The sequence below is a fragment of the Quercus suber genome, unplaced genomic scaffold (genome assembly GCF_002906115.3).
Source record: "Quercus suber isolate HL8 unplaced genomic scaffold, Cork oak 2.0 scaffold_533, whole genome shotgun sequence".
Lineage (NCBI taxonomy): Eukaryota > Viridiplantae > Streptophyta > Magnoliopsida > Fagales > Fagaceae > Quercus > Quercus suber.
In genome coordinates, this window is record NW_027069981.1 from 670 (window position 1) to 16,319 (window position 15,650).

At 33.5% G+C, this 15,650-nt stretch overlaps 2 protein-coding genes across 2 annotated transcripts in view; both read right to left on the reverse strand.

The window, feature by feature from the left end:
* Positions 1-3,960: 3,960 nt before the first annotated feature.
* On the reverse strand, positions 3,961-5,054 carry LOC136063477 (protein PHOSPHATE STARVATION RESPONSE 3-like; the record flags this gene model as incomplete). The annotated part of the gene is made up of 5 exons (XM_065763921.1): positions 4,883-5,054; positions 4,523-4,746; positions 4,248-4,413; positions 4,095-4,171; positions 3,961-4,000 (listed from the first exon to the last, which is right to left on the reverse strand). Coding segments are annotated over exons 1-5 (679 nt in total), but the record flags the coding sequence as incomplete, so codon positions are not given.
* Positions 5,055-6,085: 1,031 nt separating this feature from the next.
* LOC112026699 (G-type lectin S-receptor-like serine/threonine-protein kinase LECRK3) overlaps positions 6,086-15,650 on the reverse strand; it is a 31,293-nt gene continuing 21,728 nt past the window's right edge. Inside the window, exon 4 of the mRNA XM_065763925.1 lies at positions 6,086-6,782. Coding sequence (XP_065619997.1) covers positions 6,223-6,782 — 560 coding nt within the window. The 3' untranslated portion in view covers positions 6,086-6,222. The remainder of the gene's footprint in view (positions 6,783-15,650) is intronic.

Genomic DNA, 15,650 nt, shown 5'->3' on the forward strand with positions numbered 1-15,650 from the left:
TAATCATGTAACGCTTCTTGTCATCAGTAGTGTTGTAATTGTTTATCTTTTTACTTCTAATACTAATATAATATATAATTTTTTTGCTAAATTTTTGAAGATAATTTGTTCTCTCTTAAAATTAAACAATTTTTATCCGATCCAATTAGGTTTACTTCGATCCAATTTGTTCCACTTGGTCAACTCGGTAAATTTCAGTCACCTTCAGTCCATTTAATTGGGCTTTAAATTGATTCTTTTTGTAGTTTTTCTTTTCAAGTTTAGCTCAAAAATTCTTTTTTTTTTCCCTTAATTTTAGGTTGAAAAGTATGAAATTTTAATTATATTTGGGCTAAACCCTTTAGTTATGAGCTAAAAAAAATACAAGATGATACTAAAATATGCATTAGGAATTAGAAATATGAGCCCTAAAAATGCAATAAAAATGATAAATATTCAAAAATCTTAGTCGGTCCACATTGGTTCTATTCGGTCCATTTTGTCATCTTCAGTCCAATTTGGTCCCATTCGGTCCATTAGATCCTATTTAGTCCATTATGTCCACTAAAGTTCTATTCAGTCCAATTCAGTCTATTCTACCTTATTCGGTCCAATTTAGTTATTCAGTCTACATTTGCTCTATTTGGCCACATTGGTCCTATTCGGTCCATATAAGTCCTATTCGGTCCATTCTGTCCCTTTTAGTCCTATTCACTCCATTTTATCTACTTTAATTCTATTTGGTCCTATTCCGTCCACAATGGTCCTATTTGATCCATTATGTTCACTTTGATCCACTTCAGTCCTATTTAGGTCATTCAGTCCACTTTGGTCTTATTCAGTCCATTTTATCTACTTTGGTTCTATTCGGTCCATTCTTTCCACTTCGATAATGTACAAACCGTATTGGTCCTATTCGGTCCACTTTCATCTAATCAGTCCTATCGGTTTAGAGGCTATCTGTTATTGTAAATCTAAGATAAAAACATTAGTGATAAAAAGGTTATCCAATTTGATATTAAAATTATGATTAAATTATTAAAATTATGATTTTTTTTTATTAGTTTAAGTTTTTTAGACAATTAGCTGAGTTCCCGCACAATGTGCGGTGCAACTCATTATTAGTTTCTCCAATATTTCAATAAAATTTAGTTTAACTAGTTGTTATCTCAATTTCTAATAGAGACATTCAGATTACTTATTTTTAGCTATCGATGTATATATATTAAAAAAAAAAATCAATAACTTTCCTTGTAAAAAAAAAAGGTAATATTTAGTTATTTTATAGACAAAATAGAAAGACATTAAGAATAGAGTAGTGATTTGATCATATTGTGTGTGTATATATATATGTTTTTAAATTGAAATTTGCATGAAATATTGGGTCATATAAATAAGCATGTTTCATGCTTACAAAAAATGCAAATATCCTTCAATTATTATTATAATTTTTTTTTTCCATTTTGGATTTTGTGTTAGTAAAGTTATTTATTTATTTTCCTTTTTGTCGGACATTGTTTCAATAGTTGCAAAGACATCTAAAATTTTAGTAAGAATACCATATTTCATATCAATTGTTCGTCACATAAAAAAAAAATCAATTATTTCTCATATAAATCTTAGAAAAATGATATTAAAATTTCATTATGCTTAAGATAATTAATATAACAAAATAAACATATTCATTCTATTAGTTATCTTTCTAATTACATAGAATAAATACTACAATATTAGTTCCACATACATACATACATACATACATCATACATACATATATATTGTAGGATCACGATTTTCAGACTAAGCCCAAAAATGAATGAGATCTTGGCCCAGTGAACCCAGTACAATAAATTTGTAGAGAGTGGGTTAAAGTGCTAGACTTTGATGCATGGGTAATAGTTAAAATGGGTTTTTATGTTGTTCAAATAGAAATGAACTAAGTTTATCAAAGAAAGTTTGTCCTCGTCACCATCCGAGGAGCTCTACTCTTGTATACATTGGGGGACAATGGTTACAAGAGTTCTTGAGATCGCCATAGTGCTTTCTCCCCCTTCCCCCCCCCCCCCACCCTCTCCTCTCTATGGTGGGTTTCTCCAATTATATATCCCTCTTTAGACAATCTTGGCCTTCCACTTGTCGATCGTCTAAGCCTATACTTGAGTGCTTGTCCCATCAGACACTTTCTCTGTTGTTCTGTGAGTCGCGGTAACCGAGGTAGCACTGTTCAGGGGTCATTTCCTCATTAATGCGACCAGGACGTTAGTTGTAGGTATTTAATGCGGAGGTGACAGTTTCTCATTGAATTGCTCCTCCACCATACTCCATGGTTGGCCCATTGTACTCATCCTTCTTTTTGGAATGCTCTAGGAGGCTGCCTCTGATGGCATGCCGCCTTTCCCTTCTATGATCTTGGTTGATCGAGGACAGGATTGTCCTCGGCGATATTCCTCGACAATTTGGGAATTCTTCGTTCATCCTCGAACATTCCTCCTTCCTCGGCGTGGGCCTTGGACTCAGTATAGAATGGACCGGGGTTGCCAAATTCTTTGGCCCCATATATATATATATATATATATATATATTATTTTTTGTGTTAATTTTTGTCAAAGCAACTAAATATGATGAATAATGTCATATTGTAAATCTAATATTATTATTCCAACTAAAAATTATTTCTTAAATAAATTTTATAAAAATATTCTTATAAATTAATTTAATATAAATAATTAATGCACAACTATAGATAATTAGTATATACATTTACTTTATTAGCTAATTCAATGAACTAATAATCTATATATTTATATATATAATAATAGGTGAAGCTGAGAAAAACTCAAATTAAAATTTCAAATTAGAGTTCCAATTTTGTGCCATGTGTCCTAAATTATTTATTCTTAAAGAGTTTTATTTCCAATTTTCTTAATTTTATTTCTTAATTGATTCATGTGAGTTCTGTCTGATTTCCCTGAGTATGAAACACATAGTGTATTATAACTTAACCACAAAAAAATAACATATTGGAGCATAGCATAGCTAGTCAAAGATGAATCATGAAGAATGAAGAAGCTAACTTTTTTTCATCAAACATCTAAGACTACCTTTGCTAATAAGAGATGGTGCTGCCACTTCAGCACATCTATTGCCATACAGGGAATCAAATACCTAAAATAAGTGCCAATCAAATAAATTTGGAGATGGAATCATTTCAGGCATACTTCAAAGATAGGCAGGGGGTGGATACAAGGGTATAAGACAGTGAAAACTAGCAATTTTTACATCAGACCAAGTCATTTTAAAAAAGTGGAACAACTTGAAAGTATGTATTAGAAAACAAATAAGAAGACAATGTGGTTGAGTTCAAAACCTGAATTTTACTTTTACAATTCAACTTTCGGTTGCTAAGAATTTTTTTTTTCTCCCTTAAGTCACATGCTTTGTACCTAACTATGTATATCATCTATTTACTTTCTTCATTTTTTTCTCAATGTGAGATTCAATACTAAGATGTGCACTCAACAAATCTCCCCAAAACCCAATTGTTTTGTATTACTTTACCTCCAGAAGCACTTTGTGCTTCTAAAGTCCTTTGACATGTGCTGTCAAATTCTAAGTTTTACCCCAACAAATTTGGACCAGTTCTGAAGTATAAGGCAAGTTTCCTCAAATAACCAGCCTAAAGTTCATTGAGGTTACTAAAAATGTGAATATGCCTATTTATTCAGACATTCCTTCTCTTTTCTTGCATTAGCTTAATTTTCTTGTGAGTCTAAAAATGCACCAACAAAACTTACACCAATTTCTAATAAATCCATTTATTGGCAAATATTAGTGTAAGGCTACAGCTGATTATCCTTCAACAATTCACCTAGTCTCCATCACCTTTCAGTAGCAGGCTTAACAGTTTTTTTTTGAGAATGAGCAATACAGTTCAAAGGATATCAATTTATGAACAATATAAAAATTGTGGAAAAAACCTACCTTCTGTAGATTCTGAAATATATCTGGCAGTACGATATTTCTGGAAAAAGGAAGAAAGAACTTTGATTCAAAAATATTGGAAATGATAACTAATATACAAGAAACATCCATAGCTGGGAAATGAACAATAAAACCTGCAAGTGACTTTTAACTTGCAAAATGGTTAATCCACTAGCATCCATGATCTTTAGGATTTCCTCTGGAGTTGCCTCTGGAATCATCCAACAAATAACTGATCAGTCAGTAATAATCATCTCTTTACCTTAAATATGTCATGTGAAACTTACTGTCTGCACCACCAAGACGATTTACACATTCAACAAATTGATTGTGAAGATCCTGAGTCCATCTAATGCGTGTTTTACTTGAGGCTGCAACTCTTGATAATACAGAACTACTATTTGTCATGGAGATTGGTTTTGGTAGTTGAGAACGGCAAGGATTACAGCCAACCTGTTACAAGAAAAGATATCTCCAATCAAATTTAACCCCTGCATAAAGCAAACTGTAATTCTCAACTGAATACAAAAGACAAAGGTATGCAAAATATGAATGAACTCACTTTGTTGCACTGGTTTCCCTCAAAACTTATACAGTTTGGCCTCCATTTCAGGCTGCTATCTAGTTTGGCTGACTTCTGTAGAAGTTCAAAGAGATCACTTTTGAGACTTTGATTGTTCTGGATGGGAACTTTCATCAATGATTCCAGATAATCTGATGATTGTAGATTCAGATTGTTCTGATCTTGTGACCAATTGTTAGAATATGGTTGACTTGATGGGACAACTAAATTATGGTTCTTCAGAAATTGAGAGCATGGAGATGAGCTATCGCCGTGACTGTGTTTTTGTGGTAAACACATGCATTGTTCGGTTGTACTGAAGGCAGAAGTTGATCCTGTATAGCTAGATGTGATGCATACTAGCAGTTCTAAGATTCAGCTTGATTGAGACTCCCTCCAAGCCCTGCAAGTAGTAAAGTCCCATGTCTGAAGGTGGTTGTGAAGAAAGAGTTTCAAGAATACCTTTAGGTATGTTGAAAGAATCATCATTCAACAATTCATTGCTCCATTCTTGGACCTTGTTCTTCTTCATTTTAACTGAAGTACAGATATTTAATATAAAACCTACGAGAAGAACTTCTATAACACCAGCTCAGAATTCAATTTGTTTGACAGTAAGGGCTGCACTAACTAAATTGTGTTTTCTATCATCTAGAACATAAGCAACAAGACGATGGAAATGGCAACAAACTACAGTCTTTGGAGTCATTTACGTATAGAAAGGGGATTCTTTTTCTTTAGCTTCAACATAACTTTATCATTAACATTTGAATTCCTATACATTAAATGGGTTTCTGCATTTTTCCCTATGTAACTTGAAAACATTCACATGAAATGATTTAGAATTGCTTGAGAAGGTCAAAATCCCACATGAAATGATTTAGAATTGCTTGAGAAGGTCAAAATCCCAAATTTGCTATGAAATTTGTCTTTTAAATGAAAACCATGGCACCTCCTCATACAGCATGTAGGAATTTCATTTGGGATGCGCATTTTAATCTCTTTACATTTTCACGCATTTTCATGCATTTCAATATTACCTATGTATCTTAGGATAGGTTGCATTACTTGATTGTTTTTCATTTCCCTTTTATGTATTATTGACTAACACTCTTTGTTGTAAATGTTGAATGCATTGGATGTTATTTTACTGAATTTTCTAGGTTTGTGTGATGGAAAGATAGATTGTTTATATTTGGTCATTGTACCTCTAACACCTTTTCACTTTGGAACTTAGCTCTCGAGTTTGTCTAAGGAATGTAAATTAGGTTTTATTTAATGTAATTTCCTGCTTTCGATTTTTTTCATTAGATTGCAACAAGGACACGAAATTTGTATTTTCCTTTATATTGGGTTGTATTTAGAACTAGAATCATGTATCTTTTCTTATTTGTATTCCAAATCAACCAAACACAAGAAATCTTTAATCCGACAACAATCACGCAAAAAATGATTATATAAACCAATAAAACAAAATCATTTTGAACAAGGAATCCAAGCTTACAAGTTACAACTAAGAAGGTGAAATACGCCAAAGGATAATACACATGAGAGCCATATAGTAAAAAACAAACCGCAATGCAAGAGACAGGAAACCAACCACTATTGGCCAAATTCTGATACCATAATACAAATAAGAAAAGGTATTTCACCAAACGTTGCAAATGGTTAACTATGGGGCAATGAAAACTCAAGATGACCTATTTTTTGAATGAAGGGGGAGAAGAAGTAAACAATGAAGGGCTTGGGGGCACAGAAACTTCAATCACTCCCTCGAGCATTTGTGTGACCTTTTTCATCGAGGGCCTCAGTGAAGAATCTTCTTGAATACACCAAATCGCCACAATCACAAACCTTTCTAGCCTCTTCATGTCATTCTTTGCCTCCTCATCATCTTCTATCAACTTATCTAATTTTTTATCTTTGTAGCATTCATAAGCCCAATCTATCAATGCCTCCTCTTCTCCTAGTGCAAATGCTACACTAGACTTGCAACAAATAATCTCTAGTAGCATCACACCAAAACTGTACACATCAACCTTAACTGAAATGGATGCTTTACTAAACCATTCAGGTGCAAAGTATCCAATTGTCCCTCTGATTGCTGTACGAGCTGCTCGACTTTGCTCTGCCAACAAAAGCTTTGCTAATCCAAAATCAGCAATCCTTGGCGTAAAGTACTCATCTAGGAGTATGTTTTGAGGCTTTATATCGCAGTGGATGATCTGGGTGCTGCACTCTTCATGTAAATACATTAGGCCTCTTGCTATTCCAAAAGCAATTTGCACTCTTTGGTTCCAATGAGGCCTGGATATCCCAAAGAGAAAGCTAGCTAAAGAGCCATTACTCATGTACTCATATACCAGAAGCCGATGCTGCCCCTCATCACAATAGCCGAGCAAACGGACTAAATTCTTGTGATGAGTTTGACCGATCACGCTCACTTCTGTTTTGAATTCCTTCTCACCTTCTTCTACCACCTTACCTAACTTCTTGACTGCAACAAATCTTTTAGAATCTGATGGAAGGACTCCTTTATAAACAGTTCCGAAAGCACCTTTTCCCAGTGTTTCCTTGAAGCCCCTGGTTGAGGACTTTTTGAAAAACTAAGTTCTTTCAAGAGTTGCCAATTTTTTATCTATACTATATATAAGACAATTTCCTTCTTTCAATTAGACTTTTATGTGATTCAAAAATACCCCCAGTAATGAAAGATAATTTCATTTAGAAATAAAGTCATAAATGTCAAATAACAAATTTCATTTTAAATTCGAAAAGAAAACTCTTAAAATTTAGGTTTTTGTTTTTCTTTTCACATTCAAAAAAGAAATTATAGTTACTACTTATCTCTAAAGTTTATCATTTTTATTTGTTTGAAAAAAAAAATTTCTAAATTATAATAGATGCAAATTATTAATCTTTGTTTAGAGGCTAGTACTGTATATTATCTTGGGTGGTAAATAGGAGTCCAAATCCTCTGTCTCATCAATTGTGTTCCACTTCATGCTCCACCAATAAAATTTGGACAACTAGCCTCTCTCATTAAAGTCAGAGTTATCTCATTTAATGAGAGAGGCTAATTGTCCAAATTTTATTGGTGGAGCACAATTGATGAGACAGAAGATTTGGACTCGGTAAATAGGGAGGGTGTATGATATTATAATTAGAAGCTTACGTCTTGAGATCCAACGGCGTTAATTGATTCATGTGAGTTCTGTCTGATTTCCCTGAGTATGAAACTCATAATGTATTATAACTTAACCACAAAAAAATAACATATGGGAGCATAGCATAGCTAGTCAAAGATGAATCATGAAGAATGAAGAAGCTAACTTTTGTTTCATCAAACATCTGAGACTACCTTTGCTAATAAGAGATGGTGCTGCCACTTCAGCACATCTATTGCCATACAGGGAATCAAATACCTAAAATAAGCGCCAATCAAATAAATTTGGAGATGGAATCATTTCAGGCATACTTCAAAGACAGGCAGGAGGTGGATACAAGGGTATGTGACAGTGAAAACTAGCATTTAATATATCAGACCAAGTCATTTTAAAAAAGTGGAACAACTTGAAAGTATGTAATAGAAAACAAATAACAAGACAATGTGGTTGAGTTCAAAACCTGAATTTTACTTTTACAGTTCAACTTTTGGTTGCTAAGAAAGTTTTTTTTTCTCTCTTAAGTCACCAGGCTTTGTACCTAACTATGTATATCATCTATTTTCTTTCTTCATTTTTTCTCAATGTGAGATTCAATACTAACATGTGCACTCACAACAAATCTCCCCAGAACCCAATTGTTTTGTATTACTTTACCTGCAGAAGCACTTTGTGCTTCTAAAGTCCTCTGACATGTGCTGTCAAATTCTATGTTTGACCCCAACAAATTTGGAGCAGTTCTGAAGTATAAGGCAAGTTTCCTCAAATAACCAGCCTAACGTTCAGTGAGGTTACTAAAAATGTGAATATGCCTATTTATTCAAACATTCCTTCTCTTTTCTTGCATTAGCTTAATTTTTTTATGAGTCTAAAAATGCACCAACAAAACTTACACCAATTTCTAATAAATCCATTTATTGGCAAATATTAGTGCAAGGCTGCTGCTGATTATCCTTCAACAATTCGCCTAGTCTCCATCACCTTTCAGTAGCAGGCTTAACAGTTTTATTTGAGAATGAGCAATACAGTTCAAGGATATCAATTTATGAACAATATAAAAATTGTGGAAAAAACCTACCTTCTGTAGATTCTGAAATATATCTGGTAGGACGATATTTCTGGAAAAAGGAAGAAAGAACTTTGATTCAAAAATATTGGAAATGATAACTAATATACAAGAAACATCCATAGCTGGGAAATGAACAATAAAACCTGCAAGTGACTTTTAACTTGCAAAATGGTTAATCCACTAGTATCCATGATCTTTAGGATTTCCTTTGGATTTGCCTCTGGAATCATCCAACAAATAACTGATCAGTCAGTAATAATCATCTCTTTACCTTAAATATGTCATGTGAAACTTACTGTCTGCACCACCAAGACGATTTACACATTCCACAAATTGATTGTGAAGATCCTGAGTCCATCTAATGCGTGTTTTACTTGAGGCTGCAACTCTTGATAATACAAACTACTATTTGTCATGGAGATTGGTTTTGGTGGTTAAGAACGGCAAGGATTACAACCAACCTGTTACAAGAAAAGATATCTCCAATCAAATTTAACCCTTGCATAAAGCAAACTGTAATTCTCAACTGAATACAAAAGACAAAGGTATGCAAAAGATGAATGAACTCACTTTGTTGCACTGGATTCCCTCAAAACTTATACAGTTTGGCCTCCATTTCAGGCTGCTATCTAGTTCAGCTGACTTCTGTAGAAGTTCAAAGACATCACTTTTGAGACTTTGATTGTTCTGGATGGGAACTTTCATTAATGATTCCATATAATCTGATGATTGTAGATCCAGATTGTCATGATCTTGTGACCAATTGTTAAAATATGGTTGACTTGATGGGACAACTAAATTATGGTTCTTCAGAAATTGAGAGCATGGAGATGAGCTATCGCAGTGACCGTGTTTGTGGTAAACACATGCATTGTTCAGTTGTACTGAAGGCAGAAGTTGATCCTGTATAGCTAGATGTGATGCTAGCTATACTAGCAGTTCTAAGATTCAGCTTGGTTGAGACTCCCTTTAAGCCCTGCAAGTAGTCAAGTCCCATGTCTGAAGGTGGTTGTGAAGAAAGAGTTTCAGGAATACCTCTAGGTGTGTTGAAAGAATCATCATTCAACAATTCATTATTCCATTCTTGGACCTTGTTCTTCTTCATGTTAACTGAAGTGCAGATATCTAATATAAAACCTATGAGAAGAACTTCTATACCACCAGCTCAGAATTCAATTTGTTTGACAGTAAAGACTGCACTAACTAAATTGTGTTTCTATCATCTAGAAAATAAGCAACAAGACTATGGAAATGGCAACAAACTACAGTCTCTGGAGTCATTTACTTAAAGAAAGGGGATCCTTTTTCTTGAGCTTCAACCTAACTTTAATGTGCATACTACCGCACGATTCCATGCAGCTTTTCAAACATTCCAAGAAGAATATGTACAAAAGAATGACCTTTCAATGTAACCAAAGCCCCAAACATAATATTAGAAAAAGGAACAGTAAAAACAAGCAAATTAGTAATGCTGATTCCAATTTTGGGGGTTAAAAGTGCAAGTTTATGATGATTGATGAGAATTTACGGTTACCAATCAACACAGGAAGGCTGGTTAGGGGTCATTATCTTGTAAGTAATACTTTTCAAAAAAAATTCTTGTCACTATTAGTTTTGAGGAATATTTTTGGACTCTATAATAATGGTGCATCCTAACATAATTTAAGGACCTGCACCTACTGTTTTTTAATATTAGGTTCCTTTGTGGCTAAAGGAGTCTGACGATGCAATACAAGAATCTCTACAAGGATTCGATACTTCCCAAATGCATCCGAATCTTGTTAATTTAGAATATTAATCAAACATATAGACCACAAAATAAACAAATCCTTGTATGACGTACACAAAACTAGGCATCAAGGTAACCATGTTATCCATCAATAAAAAACTAAAGGCCTCCTTTTGGTTCCATTTACTGAGGCTTTGCCTTAGCCTTCATTGGCCACCTTTAGATGTATGAAGAGACAATGCATATAAAATATTTGCTTCATCATTGCTTTATCAAGATTTTTTGTCATTGCAACTGAAAATTGTTTTAAAAAGATCAAATTGATTGAATGGTCCATGAAAGATTCAAGTACTAAACCTCAGGTTAGCTTTAGATCATCCTCTACAAAATGCATCTTCCATTAAAAAATAAATTGAGTAGAACTTGAAATTCAAATGCTTCATTATTGGTTTAACGTTACAACTATCCATCAAAAGACTATAAGTCTATAATAATAGGTTATATAAAGATGAAGTAGCACAGGCTAATCATATTTGTTCGCATTTGTGTATTAGGTATAGAGTAAACTTTTGAACACAAAGACAAGAATAGAAAATATTTGAATCAATCAATATATTTGAACCCGATGTTATAATGTATATGAACAAATGTATCAATATGATACCTTGTTTTCTCTATCCACATCTGCTTGTTACAACTCACCAGTGACCTTGGTTGGCTAAAGGAATGGGAATTAAGTCTTCATACTATGCAAGAAAGAAGAAAAAAGAAAAAGGAAAAAGTATTGTTAGGACACAATATTTTTCACAACTTTTGACATGATCTATTCTGATCGAAGCAACATCACTTTCATTTGAGTTTATCACCGACACAACATTTTTTTAAGGTAGGAAAAATAAATAGCTACATGTCGCAAGTTTGAGTTCGGGAATCAACCTCCCCAAATTAAATTTGGGGTAAAATTGCTTACTATGACATTTCGTTATGCGCATAGGGTACGACTTTTTAATAGTGGAGGCAAAAGTGAGGTTCGAACCACCAACTTTACTATTATTATACCCAAATTACAACAGTGAATAGACTATGTTAGCAGTCGCAAAAAAATTATGAAAAATCTTATGACTTTAGATTTATTAAAAAGAAAAAGAAAAAAGAAAAAAGAAAAAAAAAAAGAAGACCCTATTGATAGAACTTAAATTTATATTTGTCATTGGATATAACATAACAGAGAGCATCTTCATCATGAAAACAGATTACACATTGCAAACCGGTTTACGAAAGAATCACTTTAATTAAATATGAATTATGACAACACTGTAATTTGGGGTAGAAATATGTTTCCTGTCACCCTCGGTATTGCACGATTAGTACTTTATACATTGGCTTAGCGAGTCAGCAAACTGTGATGCTTTTTTCGGTTTTTAAAGTGGGAAAGTGTGAATGCAGTGAATACATTCCAAGTATATATGCTTTATTTATTTGTGAAAGGGCATGAAGAGTTCTGGCCAACTATCAAAACTTTACATACCATTTTGAATTGCACCTCCACGTACCAAATTCTAGATTGGACAATGGTTGATCTAGTTTCTAGATTTCATTATGAAATGCAACGCATTCCCTTTGAAATTGTCACACTCAGAATCCTGTTCTTTTCATAGGTGATAGATTATTTAATGTGTCAAAAGTTTAAGCTGTTACAAAGTTGTGAACTTTGGATCTCAGATACTATGATAAATTACCTATTATTCCAAAATCTAAAATTGTTAGGAAATAATAAATTTAATAATAATTCTAACAATATATAAGAGTGTAACACCCCAAGAATAGATATATACATACATGACTTATGTATATAGCCCACTATACTCCTTAGAATATCAATTTTCACAAATGTGCAAGTATCACAGTTTTCAAAATGAAATGAAGTGAACCGAAATGCTCTGCTAATTAATGTAGCTCAATAGAAGTGCAATACCAATAAATGTTATGCTTTAGTTTTTAGATATTACAAGCCGCAGACTCACATGATGCGTGGGAATATATAATTATTTTTAATGTTAAATTTATTTTCTAAATTATGTTGTAGATATTTTATTCTCCTTTAAAATTAAACAATTTATAAAAGTAATTTCTATCTCTCTATTTTTACAATATAAAATTTTATAATTTTTGGTATTTTGATTGATATTATTCTTTTTGAAGTGGTCTATATTTTTCTAACTATTGTTATTATTCATTATCTTTTCCTAATTTCCTTTGGTAGAACTAAAATTATTAAGTTTCAAATGTATTATTCAAATTTCTCATTCTCTTATGGAGATTATTATCATAATCAAAACTCATCACATAATTAAAATTTATATTAATCAAAGAATTGATAGACACATTCAAATACATAGTCATTTAGATTGTGTTTTGATATAAACTCATATTCTCATTTCCAAACTAACAAATAATTAACTCAAAAAAAGATCAAACCAAAATTATATAGGGAGAAAGATGACTCGTGATGGGAAACTCAAAAAACACAACACCAAAACATATCAACCCAAAGTAAAGACATTAAAAAAAAATAAAAAAATTCATCAACCTAAAGTAGAGTTGCAAGAAAGAATTAAAAATCTAGAGGGAGAGACAGCATAATCACAATTTTTTGGGAGAGAATATGAGAGAGAATAGCAAATTTATAGAATAAACTTTAATGAGAAGAATATTCAAAATGAAATGTATAGTTGTAAACACCAAATTATTCAAGCTATATATTAGAATAATATTATATCATTATATTTATAATAAAATAGGATCACATCTAAAAATCAAAGAAAAAAAAAAGATAATATATTTATTTATTTTTAGTTTATACTTACCCGCAAAAAAAAAAAAAAAAAAATCACATTCTACCATTGTAATCATATCCATATAATAATGTAGTACTAGTATTCAAGGTCAAGTTGAAGGATCTAGTTTCACTCTTGCTTAAAAAACCATGTCATTTTCATCAACTTTAAGAGATAGAGATCATAAAAATAAAAATTTTATTTACTTTTAGTTTATACTCACCCAAAATGGATCGAAGTGGACCAAATGAAACAAAGTGGATTAAAGTGGAATGAATGGACTAAATTGGACTGAGTTGGACCTAAATGGACTGAATGAACCAAAGTGGACTAAAATGAATTGAATTGGACTGATTTGGACCAAATGAACCAAATTGAACAAAGTAGGCTAAATTGGACAGAAGTGGACTGAATTGGACCAAAGTGAACTGAATTAGACCGAAATGGACCAAATTGGACCGAATTAGGTATTTATTATCTCTATTTCTTGAAGTTGATGAAAATTGTAAGGTTGAATTTATTCAATCATGTGTTGGCTTTATTCCGTGCCAAATTTGCTTGTATTTTAGCAATTAGATACCCTATATTTAGGTGGGAATTATGTAAGGGTAGTGTGTGAGAGAGTGTGAAGAAAACTCAATAAGTGTGCAATTTAAGGCAGTCTCATGACTGGATCTCACGACTGGCAAGTCGCTAGAATGGCACACATGTGAAACATACAGGGGAGCTGAAGGATCATGACAGTTGGAGCACTACAGGACAAAACTTCCAGTCTGGCCAGGTAGTTAACTCGTGACTCAAACTTGCAACTTGTTCCAGTCGCAAGGTTAAGTCGCCAGAATGCCTTGTTTGTTGAAAAATGACTTTTCGCATTCCTCATACACCCTATTATAAATACCCTTATACCCACAAAATGTAGAGAGCTTTCAGAGAAAATTTTGATAGAGAAACCCTAGAGAAAAACAAGATTGATTCATCCACAATCTTCATCATTTGATTCTCCAAATTCCTCTACTCTCACCATCTCCATTGACATATCCTGGAGAGGTACATTTAGCCAAATCCTTATCTCACCATACCCATATTTGTGAGGAGATATTTTGGTACTTGGGAAGCAGTTCGGAAGGTATCAATTCATTTTGGTTGATGCAATGAGCTATTGCGGGATTCAGTAAGTAAGAGAAGACAAGGTTTAGCGTAAGGAGCAAGAAACTTGGAGGGCTTAGGTGCATTGGGTAAATTAGGCTTGGAGGGTCTTCTGCTATTCATGTATCCCAACTTTATTATCTAGTGGATTATTGACCACTTGGAGGGCGGCGGAGAGGTTTTTCGCCGAGTATTTCGGTTTCCTCTTCGATAACACATCGCCATGTTATCTTTGTGTTTGCATCTTTCTTCCCTTTCTCTTTACCTTTTAATTACTGCCATGTTGGTTTTTAATTATGGTTTAGAGTGTGTTACCAATTTGGTTATAGCTTATATTTCATTTTCTGCACGTATATTGTTTGATTATAAGCTTGTGTTGGTAACTTTATATTTGGGGGTCTAAACGTTCATTGGTGTTTTACACACTATTTGAACTTTCAACAATGTCATATGGTTCTCTAAGTATGAGCAGAATTGGATCCTTTAACTTGGCCTTGAATACTAAATTAGCATATGGATATGAATAAAGTGATGAAATATGATTTTCTTTTCCTGGTAAGTGTAAACTAAAAATAAATAAATGATGTCTTTGCACAACTTGTTTGCATTGCATGTATTTTCTATTATAATTTATATTTAGGTTCAAGAACATGTAAAATCATGGTAGTTAAAAGTAATGGTCCTATCATTATTGGTAATTACAATTAATTTTGAGAATATGTGTAAAGGTATAATGCACTATATATATATATATATATATATGTATGTATGGTAAGAAAATGATGACATGACCATTGATGTGGCTTAATAGAAGTGTAACAATAACAAATGATACACTTCATCTTTTAAATATTATATAGATTTAGATATTAAATGGGCAAGGTGGGTGAATAAATGGGACGAAGACACGCTAAACTTCTAATTAAATTGTACTCTCTCAACCAAGGGCAGAATTGAGATTTTTACTTTGGGGGTCGAGACTAAATTATCACATTGATTCACAATTCAAGAAAAACACAAAGTATCACACAGTTCACACCCCCCCCCCCCCCCCCCCCCCCCCCCCCCCCCCCCCCCCCCCCCCCCCCCCCCCCCCCCCCCCCCCCCCCCCCCCCCCCCCCCCCCCCCCCCCCCCCCCCCCCCCCCCCCCCCCCCCCCCCCCCCCCCCCCCCCCCCCCCCCCC